General features: G+C 42.4%; 1 protein-coding gene across 1 annotated transcript in view; it reads right to left on the bottom strand.

Annotated features, from left to right (window-relative positions):
• Positions 1–5468: 5468 nt before the first annotated feature.
• The window catches only part of ADAMTS12 (ADAM metallopeptidase with thrombospondin type 1 motif 12), a 378709-nt gene continuing 365585 nt past the window's right edge, over positions 5469–18592 (bottom strand). Inside the window, exon 24 of the mRNA XM_060009627.1 lies at positions 5469–5873. Coding sequence (XP_059865610.1) covers positions 5695–5873 — 179 coding nt within the window. The 3' untranslated portion in view covers positions 5469–5694. The remainder of the gene's footprint in view (positions 5874–18592) is intronic.

Raw genomic sequence — 18592 nt, 5'->3', positions numbered from 1 at the left:
CCCCAGGTACCATATCCCATCACTGCAGAGTCTGCAGGAACCATCAGTGAGGACCCCTGGTCCTGGCCACATCCCACGAAACGAGTTGGGGGTGAGTCAGGCTGTACCACCAAAATGAAGGAGCCGGGGTGCTGTCCAGTGACGGAGTGGGCAGTGCTTGGTAGGGGAGTGAGCACAGAAGATAGGGCCATTTTCTCATTAAATTCTGTGTCTTGCTGTTACACTACTTATTCCAAGTCTTTTCATTATGATCTTAAAATCACATCATCATTTAGAATTTATGGGAAAGGAGCCATTTTTAGATAATGCTCCCCCTCCCATATCTTCCATTCATGCTAACCTTACCTTTCTTACATAGAAACAAAAAGACTCCACTTCCATGGTGGAAGAGTGTTGGGATATCCCTTTGAGATCTTTGATAACCCTGTCAGGCTCCTCCTAGTGCAGGAGGGCAGGCTACTATTAGTGATCATTTAATGGCCATGGATACTTCTATTAACAGAGTTTAATGGGTTAAGTGGTCCATTTCTATCTCCTCTCTCTTCTTTCCCTCTCCCACCCCGTCCCCTCCCCCACATCCCTCTTGAGCCTGGGACCTGTAGGTGTAGAGAAGGCTAGGAAAGCCCTTTTCCATTTGCCTCCAAAATATGCTCCCAAGCCAGCTTCACCATTAGTAAAGCTGTTGTTTCGATCTGGCTGATTATGTCTATTCTGTTTGGTTAGAAACCTCAGTTGGAGGAGGATGATTATTCCAAACCCCGAATAGGTCACTTTTCCATTTTCCCCACTTTTGGTTTATTCCCTCTGACTCTAGGATTGAACACCTGAGCCCCCAGCAGCTGATTCAAGACTCTTTTGGAGCTATGCTCACTATCCTCTCTCTCTTCTCTGTCATTGCGATTTTATCAAATTAGTGAGCTTTGAACCCTGATATATATATTTTCTTCTTTGGAAGTTTTCTGACCCACCTCCTCAGTTCTTTGTGAGGTCTGAGTGTGAGGGTAAGCTCAGTTTTACTCAACCCAGCAATCCTGATACTCACTGTAGGGTAATAATTGTTCTAGTGCAGAGCTTTTCACTTCAGAACTATTGACGCTTTGAGCCACATAATTCTTTGCTGTGGGGAGGAGTGGTCCTGTAGGAAGTTTACCAGCATCCCTTGGCCTCTACTCATTAGATGCCAGGAGTGCCCTCCAACCCAAAGTTGTGAAAACCAAAAATGTCTCAGACATTGTCAAATGTCTCCTGGGGACAAAACTGTCCCCAGTTAGGGACCACTCTTCTAGACAAAAATGGACACAGTGAAGAAAGAGCAGAGAGATGCCTCGGTCTTTCTGGCAGGGTTAGTATAGGCTTCTCAGGGAACAGCATTTGAGCTAAGCCTTGCAGGATAAGGGTTACCTTATAGTGGTCATAGAAGAGTTTCCAAGGTACAAACAGGGAGGTGTGCATGGCCCTTTGTGATTTCTTGACCCAAACCAGATTCCTACCACCCCTGTACATGCCTGCAAACATTCTAGAATCACCTGTGGATGCCTCACTCTTCCCATCTCAATGCTTTTACTCATTCCATGTGAGTGGATTCCATGTCCATATGTCCAAATTCTACAATTGCTGGTTACACTCACCATGCTGTGAACCACTTTTGAAAAAGGATTGGATTTCCAAAGCAAATTCCTCTTCATCATTGTTGTTACTTTCTCTTAAGCATTATGTCTACACTTTGGATAGATTGAGGGACCAGATTATGCTGTGAGCTGCACTTATGAATACACTGGATCTGGGATTGTGGAGGATTTCAGGCATCACTTCAGATTATCATACGGTGGACTGTGTCAGTTGTTGCACAATCATTCATGAGAAGAGACCTCAGTTCTACCTCACCTGGGATATGACTCATCTCGTGACATACTGATTTAGGGGTGGAGTAGGAGGGGATCTGCAGGGAGTGGGGGAGGAAGGATTGACAGCATCCTTCCCCAGGTTGCTGAATTCCAGGGTTTCTCTGGTGGGTGGTGGCAGTCTCGCAGTAGGGGTAAATGAATCACATGGACACATCAGTGAGTTTGGCCATTTATTGATGCCACACAATGGCAGGCTATGGTTACAGTCTGATTTTAAATACTGAGGTACCCACCAAGGTACCCCTTAAGGAGGCTGGGCCTGGCAAAGCAGCAGAGATGCAGAGAGGACAATGGATGAGGCCGTGTACCACATACAACCACTTTGGAGGACAGTGATAGGTAGAATTGTGCTTCCCCCAACCAGGTTTTTTTTAATGACATAACTTAAAAATAATACTACTAATAATATTTGAACTAGCACTACAACAGAAAAAGAGTAGCATCAAATACTAAGTTTTAGCTAAGTTTTAGCACCAGACAGTTCATGTCATGTGGTCTCTCTCTTGAAAGTGAATCGGTATGCATAGATTCATTGTCCCAGGGCTTGATCCTAAAGTCAGAAGGGAGAAGAGCTAAGACCTGTAATCTCGGGGGTAGCAATGTGTAGCTTTCAGAGTTTGGAGGATTTTAGCCAACTGATTGGGAAATTATGATCTGAAACAATATAAATCCCTCAACTTGTGTTCCAGAAATGTGATAAAGGTTATCAAAAACATTCACTAAATATCTGAAAGCGTCACACTGGGATGACCCCACCAAGTAGAGACGGGTCAGGAGATTGGATGGAGGTGCATTCTTGATTAAGAAAACCAAATATTAAAACAAGTCGTTCCTACAAAGGGGCCATTGCTTGTATCACAAAATGATTTCCTGTTTTACAAAAATATTCACTATTTAGTCTCTTCAAATATTGTTTTCTTGTGGTGTGTTGAATTATGTTTTGATGTTTAAGAATTAAATTAACCCACACCTTTTCAGAGAAGAGCTAACTCTACCACTGGGAGAGGCAACGTAAACTAAATTGGGTTTGAGAACCTTCATGTATTTAAGCACCAGGCCCTGTGGCGGCCTCTCTGATTCATGGTAGATGTGTATCCAGTGTCTCTTGCTGTACATCTCAGTTGCTTGTTCAAGGTGGGAAGAAAGGAGGCCATGGAAGAAATAAACCAACAACGCTACTTCATGTTGGCCCCCATGAGCACCAAAAGGATGGTCAGACACCATTCAGGTTCTTGTCTTCAGAGTCTCCCTGTTAATCTGAGGTCCCTCTCTTATTGCAAACACGGGGACCTGTCAAAACCCTGATGACCCAAAGCTGAGTGACTGTCAAGGCAACAACCATGTCAAATGACTCTAGTAGCAAGTGCTGTCTTGATTCTGGGGTCCAGGATAGCTGCTACCCAACTGTCTTACAACACAGCCCCACATAGGAAGTGAATGTCCATGATGCAGGGTTAGGGGCCAATATTCTGCCTTTGAGAAACTAGAGAAAGGCCTAGAATGGAGCACCCGGACAGACCCTTCCTACATTTCTACCATCTTTGCCACATGGGTCATAAATAACATTTTGCATATTGGGAAATCTGGCCTAGTTTAGTTTGCTGAGGTCAGTAGGAATCGGAGTTTGTTCCTGAGTTTTGTAAGACTGGTCATATCCAGGTCTCTGATGACATGCATTATCCTAGGGTAGCAGAGTACCAGGTTAAGTTAAATCCATCCAACTTACTAAATTAATCTCCCTGAAAGCCTACACTATACTTCAGGGACAGTTTTTGAGAACGGCCTCATTAGAAAAAATCAGGTTCTTTTCTACTCACATCACTGACAATGTAAGCATCTTCTTGCTAAAACTTATTTCACCAGAGACTGTCACTGGCCAGCAATGTTTAGATTTAAAGACAGAATACAAGAACATAATTATATAGAAATAAATTCTCTGGTTTTGGTAAACATTTCTACTCACCTCCTGTTTCTGCTTTATCTCAAATTTCATCCCAACCCCAGTGTTTTATTTCCCACAGGCATTTATCATAATAATACACAGTAATGGCTTGAAAAAAAAAGCGCATAATATAAAAAATTTAAGCTTCTGGTATCCAAGCAATAGAACTGGCGTTGGCCAGCAACACCATTACAAATTTAACAGAAGATGCATGTGGACTTGCCCACTTGTACATCTATCTATATGTTTATATGTGTTCTGCCATCAACTAGATATTAGCACCATTTTTCAATAGCACCATTCTGCTGAACGGATAGATAATTCAAGGGAGAGATGGGATACTGTGCTCCATGGTGAATGTTAACGGGACCTGTGCGTGAGACTGAAGACACGCTGTCCATTACGTGAAGCCCACTCTCCTGCCTTCCCCTCTGTCAAGAGCTGATTCTGAGGGCTTCTTCCCCTGGGGGCTCCACAACCCTCATTTTCCACGTTCAGTTCATATAAATACCTCCCCTTACAAACCAGGAAATTCACCTTGAATCTGAGACCACAGCTTACTTTGACTCCTGACGGGTGATGGAAACATCCAGAATAAGCATTCTAACTTTCATTTCACTTTTTTGGACTACCTGACTCACCTGTCCTCCACCCCCACCCCAGAAAACAGATCCTCAAAAGTAACCATTGGGTGTGCTAGAGAATAGATCGGATTTACCTCACTTTTGAAAATTTTTTTTTTCTCGAGACTAGAAGTTTACACTAAGTTTTTCTATACTTAATACAATTTACCTGGTTCTCGGAAATATTTTAATCTAGAGTTCCATTTTCCAACCTGAGGGTGGGTGGGGGCAGGTTGCAGCTGTGGACCTGGCCGTAGCAGTTGCGGTGTGTAAACCCCTAGTGGTGAAAAGACGTTCACTCTGAACTGAAGACTCAGGCAGGGAATCTGCTAGAGAAGGGAAAGCCACACAGGAAGACTCATTTGCTCTTCTGCAAAGGAATGGGTATTTGCCAGGGAAGTGGGAAGAACAAAAAGCCCATGTTCTTCTCCTCCTTATACTAGCAAGAAATTGATTTCTGTTAATTTGCTTTTTAAGAGTTTTCACAGAAATTATCCTTAAGTCAGAAATGTCTTCTGTATAACTAACCTAAATCCCTTAGGTTCACTAAAGCCTACAGTTCCTGCCCATGTCCTCTTCTTCTAGTGTCTCCAGGAAGGAATGGGAGTCCAAACAGCCCAGATGAAGAGTCCATAGGGATTAGGGACAGGCTGAGGATGAAGCCAGCACTTTCTCTTCCTGCCCCAGTTGAACACGGGGTGAAGAAAGCGGTCCCCTGCCTGGATGAATTACAAAAATGTTCCTGAAAGCTCTCCCATGACATTTTAAGCAGCAGCTGCCCCAAGTAGGGAGACAAAAAAGGATGATTTCACCAAGGTAAATTAACAAGGTTATTTGTTCCCTGGATAAGCGTGGCTCTGTTTCCTGATACTCTTGAGGTAGTCTGGGAAAAAATCTGGTCTCTCTGTTTTTATCTTTAAGGGAGGAACAAAAGACATCATTTCACAGACTTGCCCACCTTGGCACCTTTCCCACGAGCTGATCTCACGAAAGGACCGATTCTCCTGGATACCTCACCTGCCTATCAGGGAGCGGTGAGTATTACAGTCCCATGTCTCCTATGAGGGGCGTTTTGTGGCTAAAAACAGTGGGCTTTGTTTAGTTATGAGCCAAAGTTGAACCTGAAATACACAGTAAAACCGCAGTGAAGTGGTCCCTGGGTCTAGAACACGTCACGGTCAGCAGGCTGCTGCAGTCTGTGGTGGAGGGTGGCTTTCTTCTGGACTTAGGGTGCTCTGGGGTTTTTGAGTGGCTGTCGCTTTCTTGGCCTTTGGGTGTGGGCGATGTGTGTCTTGGAACACGAGAGGCAGCACTGAGCCCTCACGGTGGGCACAGAACATTTCTTCATGGCTTTTAGTGTCTGGCAGAAACTGGCGGATAACTTGTCTTTGGTGCAAAGTAAATCTGTGGGAGGAGAAAAAAAATAGGAAAAAAACCGAAAATTATCCTTTTGTAAGTGAATAAGTGTGACTTCTATTAATGGAAGACTTTGTGTCTACTGAGAAAGGCTCCATAACAATTCATAATGGTTGACATCCACTGACATTCACTCCTGTGTAGCAATGTTATACATTCCCACCCTTGCCATGGCTACCCGGTGGTGAATACTTCCCCACTCCTGGACTTTGGGTTCAGCCCTCTGACTTGCTTTGGACAATGGGATGTTAGTGGACATGATCCCTGCAGGGCCTTGGAATGTGAGGGAGGATGAAGCTGCCCCGATGAGCTTCTGCCATCACCGTTAGAAGACTCTGGCTCATGCAGCCACTGGACCAAGGAGGATGAGACACATGGAGCAGACCTAGACCCAACCTACAGCTTGCAGCCGAGGCCAACCACGGCCAAGCTAGATCAGCTGAAAATTCACCCTTGTAGTTTTAAAGCACTGAGTTTCGAGGTGCCTTGTTATGCAGGATTGTTATGCAATAGTTGAATGCAATATTTTACTTGCATCGCTTCATTGAATCTTCACAGCGGTAACGAATCAGGTAAATACAACTGTTCTTTCCGTTTTACAAAAGGAGACGTAAAGCCTACAGAAGTTAAGCACTTGCACAATGCTATCCAGCTGATGAGGGGCACAGTCAGATCTGAACATGGGCAGTTTTGACTCTAGCTCATGCTTTTATCAGTCATATCATCCGGAGCACCAAGCAGTCACCCCGCCAGCCAACCAGCCAATGCTTCCTGAGCAAAGGATATAGATATATAAAATGTGGTCACTGCCCTCCAGAAAGGTACCGTGTAGACGAAGGCATAAGACATGCACAAATAATTCCCAGGGTAAGGATACAATTAGTTACTTGGGTGCTAATCCTTGTTCTACCCTAACTCTGGGCAAGTAAGTTCCTGAATTATTTTGGCCCTCCTTTCCTCATATATGAAACAGGGAATTGGACTAGATTTCTCAGGGACCACCCTTGCATATTCTATGGGTGGTACTCAGACTGCACTGGCCCACGTACTCCTGGTCTGGAAGGAATTCACTAAGGCCCCAATAACACATTTTTCTTTTATAAAGTGAAATTGTTTCAAACTTTGCTTCAGTGCCTCTCAGAGCTCTGGTTGATCTTTCTCCATTACAGAAAAGATTTGAACAGTCCTAAAGAAAAGCTTTTCCCCAAACAGGCTGCTGTCCTTTGTAACTAGAACTGTCAGTAAAAGTAGAAACTGAGGTAGTATTCTCTTTACCCAAATCTGTGACAGTATTTTTGCCTCTCTATGCATTTTTCACCTTCAGGTCATGAAGGCAAAAAAATGCTTTTTATCTTCTCAGAACTCATTTCCTTGACTGTGCCTGGTTTTTTCAGGAAGAAATGTCTTCTGTTAGCTGTCAGAATTCCATTTGGTTTGCAAGTGTTAAGTGCACTTGGGAGTAGGTAACATATAATGCTCCTAGAACCCCAAACCTCTTCATTGCTGATTATTTTCTTCTTCAGGCCTCTTCCTAAACATTTCATAAAAATCAGTGCCCTCTAATTCCCCAGGAAACTTCTATACACGATCTGACATTTCAGAAAGAGTTCATATTTCTGCCAAGTGTTCCTACTTTGGAATAGAAATCTGAGCTCTTCATCTCCCACGTGCCCACCAGGGCACGTGTTCTCCATGGGGCTTGGGTTGTGCATCGTGTAGGCTGCTGTTCAGAACAAGGCAGGGCTTCCTCCCTAGGCTTCTGGCATTGAGGCAGGGCCCAGCATGGAAGCCTAGGCATCATAGGGCTGCTCTGATTTCTTAGCCAGCCTCTCCTAAATTCCTTATGGATGGTGGACGGAGAAGGTGCATCTGGGGTAGCTCTTTGCCCCACATTCTCCCTGCCATGAGTATGTGAGTGCTCTGGGGCTACTACAAGAAAAGAAGACAGAGGAAGTATGAAAGCTTAGCTTCCATTCCTTCTCTCCACAAAGCTTCTTTTGGCCACATTGGACCACATGGATCCCTTCTGTCCCAATCTCCAAACTTGTATTATTATTGTTAACATTTGCTCAAACATGGTATTATGTTCTATCATGAACTGTTCTGTAAATGGCGTTGAGCCTTTTCTGCTAAAGGCTGAAGTGTGACCTCTCTCTAGGGTGTCTACCATTCTAAAAAGGCCTCTTAGAGGACCCCAAAGTCTTTAACTTTGTTCTGGGTTGAATTGGATCCTCCAAAGTTGAAGTGTTCCCCCAAAGTTGAAGTCATAACCATTGGTACCTGTGAATGTGACGTTATTTGGAAATATTTCCTTGCAGATGTAATTATGATGTAAATTAAGATGACTTAATCAACATGACTGTGTCCTTATAGAGAGAGAAGAGATAGACACACGCAGTAAAGAGAAAGCCATGTGACGACACAGACACACAGAGGAAGGTGGCCATGTGATGATGGGGGCAGAGATTGGAGTTATGCAGCTACAAGCCAAGGAAAGCCGGTGACTACCAGAAGCTAAGAGACAGAGAGTAAGGCCCTACCAAGAACCGTGGTTTTTGAACTTCTTGCCTCCAGAACTGTGAGACTAAATTTCTGTTGTTTTAACAACACAGATAGCAATTTCTTAAGCACTTACCACACACTAGGCAATGTGCCTGGCTTATACTATCTCATTTGATCTTCATATAAATTTACTTATACCTATTGTTCTCCCTTTAATACTGAAGTTCCACAGAGGCTTAATAACTGGCCCAGTGTCTCATAGCTGGAACACAGATGGTGGTGCTGGAAACTGAATGCTGCCTCGGTGCCTCTAAAGCACTGGCACCAAGAAAATGAATCTCTTGTGCTGGTTATGGGCAAGGAGGGGCCCACATGGACAGGTCTTCCCTGACCAGAGCAGCTTCATTTGTTCAACCAAGGGCCCCCACTTGTCAGGTCAACATCTACCTGATTGAAAAAGGCTCAACCAAGCCTGGTGTCCTTGCCTGATCTTGGCAACCACTGGATCATGAGCCCAGCTTTTCAACGGTCCTCAGAGCCCTGGGAACATGTGAGTCCTGGAATCCTCCTGTTTAAAAGTGGGAAACTGGAAGGAAGAGTGGAGGATACCAGTGACCTATATTGGGAGCCTCTGTTCCAGCTCTGTTTAGCAGCTCATTTAGACAATGACTGGGAGCCCAACATCACGGCAGGCAGGGCTTAATTGCACCAGTTCTCGTTATTATTGTGAAACAATGAAGGCTGCTGTGTTCATCAGCCAACTGGATCCCAGCTGAAGCACACAATGCTTATAATTGGGGGCAACTTAGAGAGGACATCCCAATTTGCCTATGCCTGTTTAATAGAAATCATACTTGGAAATGTAAAGGGACAGTCATGAGCTTGTTCCCCTGCTGTCTTGAAGGGATGATATTTTGCCCACAAAAGTTGGAAAATAATTTCAATGTTGTTGGCAAATACAGTGTCTGTAAGACTTTGGGTTTTGTGAGGCCAGGGAATGTGTCAGACTCATTTCTGTGTCCTCAGTTTTTAGTACTTGCCTGAGACATATCTTGTGATCAGTAACATTTGCTGAATAAATGAAAGTTCTGTTCATCTGGAAGAATATCTTTCAGTAGGAAGATGCTAAGCTCACCTCTGCCCACAGGCACACCAAAATTACAACTATTTACAGAGCAACTATTGATGCGAAAGATTGGAAGACTGGCAGAAAAGCTCTTCTACGACTAAAAATATAAAGAAGGAACCACAACAAGACAGGTAGGAGGGATGGAGATGTGGTATAGTCAGGACCCATACCCCTGGGTGGGTGAACCACAAATGGGAGAATAATTACAGAGGTTCTCCATGAGCGAGGGGCTTGAGCTCCACATCAGGCTCCCAAGCCCAGTGGTCCTGCACTGAGAAGATGAGCCCCCAGAACATTTAGCGTAAAGGTCAGTAGGGCTTAATCAGGAGAGCCAGAGGCTATGGGGAATAGAGACTCCACTCCTAAAGGGCACACACAAAATCTCACAGGACCCAGTGCAGAAGCAGTAATTTGAAAGGAGCCTGGGTCAGACCCACCTGCTGATCTTGGAGAGCCTCCTGCAGAGACAAGAGGCAACTAGAGCTCACCCTCGGGACACAGACACTGGTGACAGCTGTTGTGGGAAGCTCGTTCTACCACGGGGACACTGGTGCTGGCAAGCACCATTTTGGAATCCTTCCTCCAACACTAGGACCAGGCTCCACCCACCAGTCTGTCAGCACCAGTACTGCGATGCCTCAGGCTGAGCAACTAGCTAGGTGGAGACACAGCCCCACTCACCAGCAGCCCTGCTGCCTTAAAACCCCCTGAGCTGCTTTGGGACCTGGCCCTGTCCACCAGAGGGCCCAGCCCTGCTTGTGCTGAGACTAGCCGACTAGCCTCAGGACTCCCGGGCCCTGGAGCCAGAGACCCTGGCTCCACCCACCAGTGGGCAGACACCAGCTCCAGGACCCTCAGGGCCCTGCAGCCAGAAGTCTAAAGACCAAGTTTTACCCACCAGTGGGTAGACACAAGCCCCAGGACTACTGCAGCTTGCCATGTCAGTACCCCCTGGGCCTGACCATCAGCAGGCTAACATCTGCTCTGAGACACCTTGAGTCCCTCAGCTAGCAGTCCCAGGATCTGGCCCCACCTACCAGTGGGGTGACACCAGCTCTGAGACACCTTGTATCTCTCACCAGCAGGCCAGCACCAGCTTTGGGACACCCTGGAACTCACAGCCAGCCATGTCAGGAACCGGCTCTGCAGTCACCCACTCCAGAACCCAGCTCTGCCTACAAGCCAGCCAGGACTACCCAGGGGAATCCCGGGACTCTGCAGCCAGCTATCTCATGCCCTGCCCCACCAGCTAGCAGTCTCCACACAAGGCAGAGCCTCACACCAACCTAATAGGAAGCCAGCCACACCTACCAGACTACCCACAGTAGTCAGCTCATCACAAAAAGAAGGACCCATGCAGCCCAGGTAGGGGGCACCCCTATAGCATATAGCTCTGGTGATCAGAGGGGAGTATGCTGCTGGGACACACAGGATGTCTCCTACAAAAGGCCACTTCTCCAGGGTGAGAAAACATAATCAACCTACCAAATACATCGAAATAAAACCAGCAAATTAGGGAAAATGAGGCAACAGAGGAATATATCTCAAATGAAAGAATAAGATAAAACCCCAGAAGAACTAACTGAACTGAAGATAGGCAACCTATCCAATAAAGAGTGCAAGGTAATGATTGTAAAGATACTCAAAGAACTTGGGAGAAAAATGGGTGAATACAGTAAGAAGATTAACAAAGAGAAAGAAACAGAGCTAAAGAACAGAAAAACTGAAATAAAAAATACACTAAAAGGACTAAATAGTAGATTAGATGATACAGAGGAATGGATCAGTGAACTGGAAAGCAGAGTAGTGGAAGCAATTGAAGTTGAACAGAAAAAAAGAATTTAAAAAATGAGGACAATTCAGAAACCTCTGTGATATAACATCAAATGTACTAACATTCACATTATACAGCTCCCAGATGGAGAACAGAGAGAGAAATGGGAAGAGGACATATTTGATGATATAATAGCTAAAAACTGCCCTAACCTGGGATAGGAAATAGACAACCAGGACCAGGAAGCACAGAACCCAAAACAGGAACCCGAAGATGATCATACCAAGACACAATGTAATTAAAATGGCAAAAATTAAAGATAAAGGGAGAAAATTAAAATCAGCAAGGGATGCTGGAGAGGGTGTGGAGAAAAAAGGGAACCCTCCTATATTGTTGGTGGGAATGTAAACTGGTACAGCCACTATGGAGAACAGTATGGAGGTTCCTTAAAAAACTAAATATAGACCTACCATACGACCCAGCAATCCCACTACTGGGCATCTATCTGGAGAAAAGATAGATGCACCACAATGTTCACTGCAGCACTATTTACAATAGCCAGGACATAGAAGCAACCTAAATGTCCATCAACAGACGAATGGATAAAGAAGATGTGGTACATATATACAGAGGAATATTACCCAGCCATAAAAAAGAAAAAAATAATGCCATTTGCAGCAACATGAATGGACCCAGAGATTGTCATACTGAGTCAACAAAGATCACATGATATCACTCATATGTGGAATCTAAAAAAGGCTACAAATGAACTTATCTACAAAACAGTAATAGAGTTTGGGACTTCCCTGGTGGTCCAGTGGTAAAGAATACACCTTACAATGCACGGGACACGGGTTTGATCCCTGGTCAGGGAACTAAGATCCCACATGCCATGGGGCAACTAAGCCCATGCGCCACAACTACTCAGCTTGCGTGCCTCAACTAGAGAGCCTGTGTGCCACAAACTATAGAGCCCACATGCCCTGGAGCCTGCGTGCCACAACTAGAGAGAGAAAACCTGCACACCGCAACTAGATAGAAGCCTGTGCAGCACAACAAAAATCCCGCATGCCTCAATGAAGATCCCGTGGGCTGCAACTAAGATCTGATGCAGCCAAAAATAAAATAAAGAATAAAGAAATCTTAAAAAAATAAAACAGAAATAGAGTTACACATGTAGAAAATAAACTTATGGTTACTGGGGGTATGTCGGGGGGAGGAATAAATACTGGGGGGTATGTTGGGGGGAGGGATAAATAGGAAGATTGGGATTGACACATACACACTACTACATGTAAAATAGATAACTAATAAGGACCTACTGTATAGCACAGGGGACTCTACTCAATACTCTGTAATGGCCTATATGGGAAAAGAATCTAAGAAAGAATGGATATATGTATATGTATAACAGATTCAGTTTGCTGTACACCTGAAACTAATACAATATACCCCAATAAAAATAAAAATAAAAATATCATCAAGGGAAAAGCAACGAGTAGAAAAAAACTCCCATATGATCAGTTGACGCTTCAGCAGAAACTCTGCAGGCCAGAAGGGCACGATATATTTCAAGTGATGAAAGGGGAAAGAATACTCTACCTGGCAAAGCTTTCATTTAGATTTGATAGAGAGATCAAAAGCTTTACAGACAAGCAAAAGCTAAAAAATTCAGCACCACCAGCCAGCTTTACAAGAAATACTAAAAGGAACTTCTCTAAGTGAAAAAGAAAATGGCACAGTTAGAAACATGAAAATTATAAAAGGAAAATTTAAGTGGTAAAGACAAATATGCAATAAAGGTAATAAATCAACCATGTATAAAGCTAGTAGAAAGATTAAAAGGCAAAAGTAGTAAAATCATCTATATCCACATAAGTAGTTAAGGGATATACAAAACAAAAACATAAAATACGTCAAAAACAGTAAACATGGGAGAGGGGAGTAAAAATGCAGGGTTGTTAAAATGCATTTGAACTTAGAGATCAGCAACTTAAAATAATTATATATATATGGCTATATATAAACCTCATGGTAACCACAAACCAAAAATCTATCATAGATACACAAAAAAGAGAAAGAAATCCAAATATAACACTAAAGATAGTCAACAAATCAAAAGAAGTGAAGAAAAGAAATAAACAAAAAAGAACTACAAAAACAATTAAAAATGGCAATAAGTACATATGTATCAATAATTACTTTAAATATAAATGAACTAAATGCTCCAATTAAAAGACATAGAGTGGCTGAAGGGATACAAATACAAAACCTGTATGCCTATAAGAGACTCACTTCAGATCTAAAGACACAGACTGAAAGTGAGGGGATGGAAAGAGGTATTCCATGAAAATAGAAGTGAAAAGAAAGCCATGGTAGCAATACAGGTATCAGACAAAATAGACCTTAAAACAAAGATTGTAACAAGAGACAAAGAACATTATACAATGATCAAGAAATCAAGAAGATATAACAAAAGTAAATATATATTCACCCAACATAGGGAGCACCTAAATACATAAAGCAAATATTAACAGACATTAAAGGGAGAAATTGACAGTAACTCAGTAATAGTAGGGGAATTTCACACCATGCATACATCAGTGGGCAGATCATCCAGAAAGAAAATCAATAAGGAAACACTGGCCTTAAATGGTACATTAAACAAGCTCCCAGAGGAAGCTGATGCTACTGGTTCACGGACCACATTAACACAGATTGGAACAGGGTCCAAGGACGAGATGGTGGAGTAGAAGAACCTGAGCTCACCTCCTCTTAAGAAAACACCAAAATCACAACTAACTGTGAACCATCAACAAAGAAGACTGAAACCTACCAAAAAAGATATTCTACTTCCAAAACAAAGAAGAAGCCACCCACAAGGAGTTGGTAGAAGGGGTGCATCTGTGATACAATCAAATCTCAAACCTGCTGGGTGGGTGACCCACAAACTGGAAAATAATTATATCACAGAGGTTCTCCCATAGGAGTGAGGGTTCTGAGCCCCATGTCAGGCTTCCCAGTTTAGGGGTTTGGAATTGGGAGGAGGAGCCCCCAGGGCATTTGGCTTTGAAGCCCAGCAGGGCTTGATCGCAGGAACTTCACAGGACTGGGGGAAACAAACTCCACTCTTGGATGGTGCGCAGAAAGTCTTATGTGCACCAGGACCGAGGGGAAAAAGCAGTGACTTCATAGGCACCTGGGCCAGACCTACCTTCTGGGATTAGAGGGTCTCCTGGTGAGGTAGGGGGGTGGCTGTGGTTCACTGTGGGGACAAGGACACTGGTGGCAAAGGTACTGGGGAGTACTCCTTGGTGTGAGTTGTCCTGTAGGCCCCCATTTTGATGCCAAGACCTGGCCCTACCCATTTAGAGAAGAGTTGACACCTATCCTTCTAAAATTATTTTTAAAAATTTTAGAGGGGCTTCCCTGGTGGCGCAGTGGTTGAGAGTCCGCCTTCTGATGCAGGGGACACGGGTTCGTGCCCCGGTCTGGGAGGATCCCACATGCCGCGAGGCAGCTGGGCCCGTGAGCCATGGCCACTGAGCCTGTGTGTCCGGAGCCTGTGCTCCACAATGGGAGAGGCCACAGCAGTGAGAGGCCCACATACAGCAAAAAAAAAAAAAAAAAAAAAAAAAAAAAAATTTTAGAGGAAGGAACACTCCCAAACTCATTCTATGAGGTCACCATCACCGTGATACCAAAACCAGACAGATAGCCACCCCCCCACCAAAAAAAGAAAGAAAATTACAGGCCAATACCACCAATAAACAAAGATGCAAAAATCATCAATAAAATACTAGCAAACTGAATCCAACAATATATTAAAAGGATCATACACCATGATCAAGTGGGATTTATCCCAGGGATGCAAGGATTTTTCAATATCCACAAATCAATCAGTGTGATATACCACATTAACAAAGTGAAAAATAAAAACCATGATTATCGCAATAGATACAGAAAAAGCTTTTGACAAAATTCAAAACCAATTTATGATTAAAAAAACTCTCTGGAAAGTGGGCATAGAGGGAACATACCTCAACATAATAAAGGCCATATATGACAAACCCACAGCTAACAACATATTCAATGGTGAAAAACTTAAGGCATTTCCTCTAAGATCAGGAATGAGACAAGGATGTCCACTCTCACCACTTTTATTCAACATGGTTTTGGAAGTCCTAGCCACGGCAATCAGAGAAGAAAAATAAATAAAAGGAATTCAAATTGGCAAAGAAGAAGTAAAACTGTCACTGCCTGCAGATGACATAATACTATACATAGAAAATCCTAAAGATGTTACCAGAACATTACTAGAGCTCATCAATGGATTCAGTAAAGTTGCAGGATACAAAATTAACCCTCAGAATGGGAGAAAATATTTGAAAATGAAGCAACTGACAAAGGATTAATCTCCAAAATTTACAAGCAGCTCAATAATAAAAAAACAAACAACCCAATCCAAAATGGGCAGAAGACCTAAATAGACATTTCTTCAAAGAAGATATACAGACTGCCAACAAACACATGAAAGAATGCTCAACATCATTAATCATTAGAGAAATGCAAATCAAAACTACAATGAGATATCATCTCACAACAGTCAGAATGGCCATCATCAAAAAATCTAGAAACAATAAATGCTGGAGAGGGTGTGGAGAAAAGGGAACCCTCTTGCACTGCTGGTGGGAATGTGAATTGATACAGCCACTATGGAGAACGGTATAGTGGTTCCTTAAAAAACTACAAATAGAACTACCATATAACCCAGCAATCCCACTACTGGGCATATACCCTGAGAAAACCATAACTCAAAAAGAGTCATGTACCAAAATGTTCATTGCAGCTCTATTTACAATAGCAAGGAGATGGAAACAACCTAAGTGTCCATCATCAGATGAATGGATAAAGAAGATGTGGCACATATATACAATGGAATATTAGTCATAAAAAGAAATGAAATTGAGCTATTTGTAATGAGGTGGATAGACCTAGAATCTGTTATCCAGAGTGAAGTAAGTCAGAAAGAGAAAGACATATACCGTATGCTAACGCATATATATGGAATTTAAGAAAAAAAAATGTCATGAAGAACCTAGGGGTAAGACAGGAATAAAGACACAGACCTACTAGAGAATGAACTTGAGGATATGGGGAGGGGGAAGGGTAAGCTGTGACAAAGCGAGAGAGAGGCATGGACATATATACACTACCAAACGTAAGGTAGATTGCTAGTGGGAAGCAGCCACATAGCACAGGGAGATCAGCTCGGTGCTTTGTGACCCCCTGGATGGGTGGGACAGGGAGGGTGGGAGGGAGGGAGACGCAAGAGGGAAGAGATATGTGAACATATGTATATGTATAACTGATTCACTTTGTTATAAAGCAGAAACTAACACACCATTGTGAAGCAATTATACTCCAATAAAGATGTCAAAAAACAAAACAAAACAAAATTAATACACAGAAATCTGTTGCATTTATATACACAAAGAAAGAAAGATCAGAAAGAGAAATTAAGGAAACAGTCCCATTTACTATTGCATAAAAAAGAATAAAATACCTAGGAATAAACCTACCTAAGGAGGCAAAAGACTTGTACTCTGAAAACTGTAAGATACTTATGAAAAAAAAAAGACGACATAAACAGATGGAAAGATACCATGTTCTTGGATTGAAGAATCAATATTGTCAAAGTGACTATACCACCCAAGGTAATCTACAGATTTATGCAATCCCTATCAAATGACCAATGCAGTTTTTGCAGATCTAGAACAAAAAACTTAAAATTTGTATGGAAACATAAAAGACCCCAAATAGGCAAAGCAATCTTGAGAAAGAAAAATAGAGCAGGAGGAATCAGGCCCCCTGACTTCAGGCTATACTATAAAGCTACCATAATCAAAACAGTAGGGTACTGGCAAAAAGACAGAAATATAGATCAATGTAACAGGATATACAGCCCAGAAATAAACTCACACACCTACAGTCAATTAATCTATAGCAAAGGAGGCAAGAATATACAGTGGAGACAAGACTGTATCTTCAGTACGTGGTGCTGGGAAAACTGGACAGCTACATGTAAAAGAATGAAGTTAGAGAATGTACTAAAACCATGCACAAAAATATACACAAAATGGATTTAAGACCAGATACTATAAAACTCTTAGAGGAAAACACAGGCAGAACACTCTTTGACATAAATTGCAGCAATATCCTTTTGGATTCACCCCTTAGAGTAAGAAAAATAAAAACAAAAATAAACAAATGGGACCTAATTAAACTTAAAAGCTTTTGCACCACCAAGAAAACTATAAACAAAAAGACAACTCACAGAATGGGAAAAAATACTTGCAAATGAAGCAATTGACAAAGGATTAATCTCCAAAATATACAAACAGCTCATGCAGCTCAATATCAAAAAAACAAAAAACCCAATCAAAAAATGGGCAGATCTAAATAGACATTTCTTCAAAGAAGACATGCAGATGGCAAAAAAACACATGAAAATATGTTCAACATCACTAATTATTAGAGAAATGCAAATCAAAACTATAATGAGGTATCACCTCACACCAGTCAGAAAGGCCATTGTCAGAAAGTCTACAAACAGTAAATGCTGGAGAGGGTGTGGAAAAAAGGGAACCCCCTTACACTGTTGGTGGGAATGTAAATTGGTGCAGCCACTATGGAGAACAGTAGGAAGGTTCCTTAAAAACTAAAGATAGAGCTACCATATTATCCTATAATCCCACTCCTGGGCATATATCTGGAGAAAACCATACTCCAAAAAGATACAGCCACCCCAATATTCATTGCAGTATTATTTACCATAGCCAAGACATGGAAGCAAACTAAATGTCCATCAGCAGATGAATGGATAAAGAAGATGTGGTATATACGTATAATGGAATATTACTCAGCCATAAAAAGAATGAAATAATGCCACTTGCAGCAAAATGGATGGACATAGAGATTATCATATGGACATAGAGATTATCATACTAAGTACAGTAAGTCAGACAAAGACAAATATCATATGACATCACTTATATGTGGAATATAAAAAACATACAAATGAACTTATTTACAAAACAGAAACAGACTCACAGGGTTAGAAAACAAACTTATGGTTACCAAAGGCAAAAGGTGGGGGGAAGGGATAAATTAGGAAGTTGGGATTAACATATAGACACTACTATAAATAAAATAATCAACAAGGGCCTACTGCATAGCACAGGGAACTCTCCTTAATATTCTGTAATAACCTATATGGGAACAGTATCTGAAAAAGAATGG

The sequence above is a fragment of the Delphinus delphis genome, chromosome 3, assembly GCF_949987515.2.
Source record: "Delphinus delphis chromosome 3, mDelDel1.2, whole genome shotgun sequence".
Lineage (NCBI taxonomy): Eukaryota > Metazoa > Chordata > Mammalia > Artiodactyla > Delphinidae > Delphinus > Delphinus delphis.
Note: the sequence above shows the minus strand (reverse complement) of the source record. Positions and strands in the feature narration are given on the sequence as shown.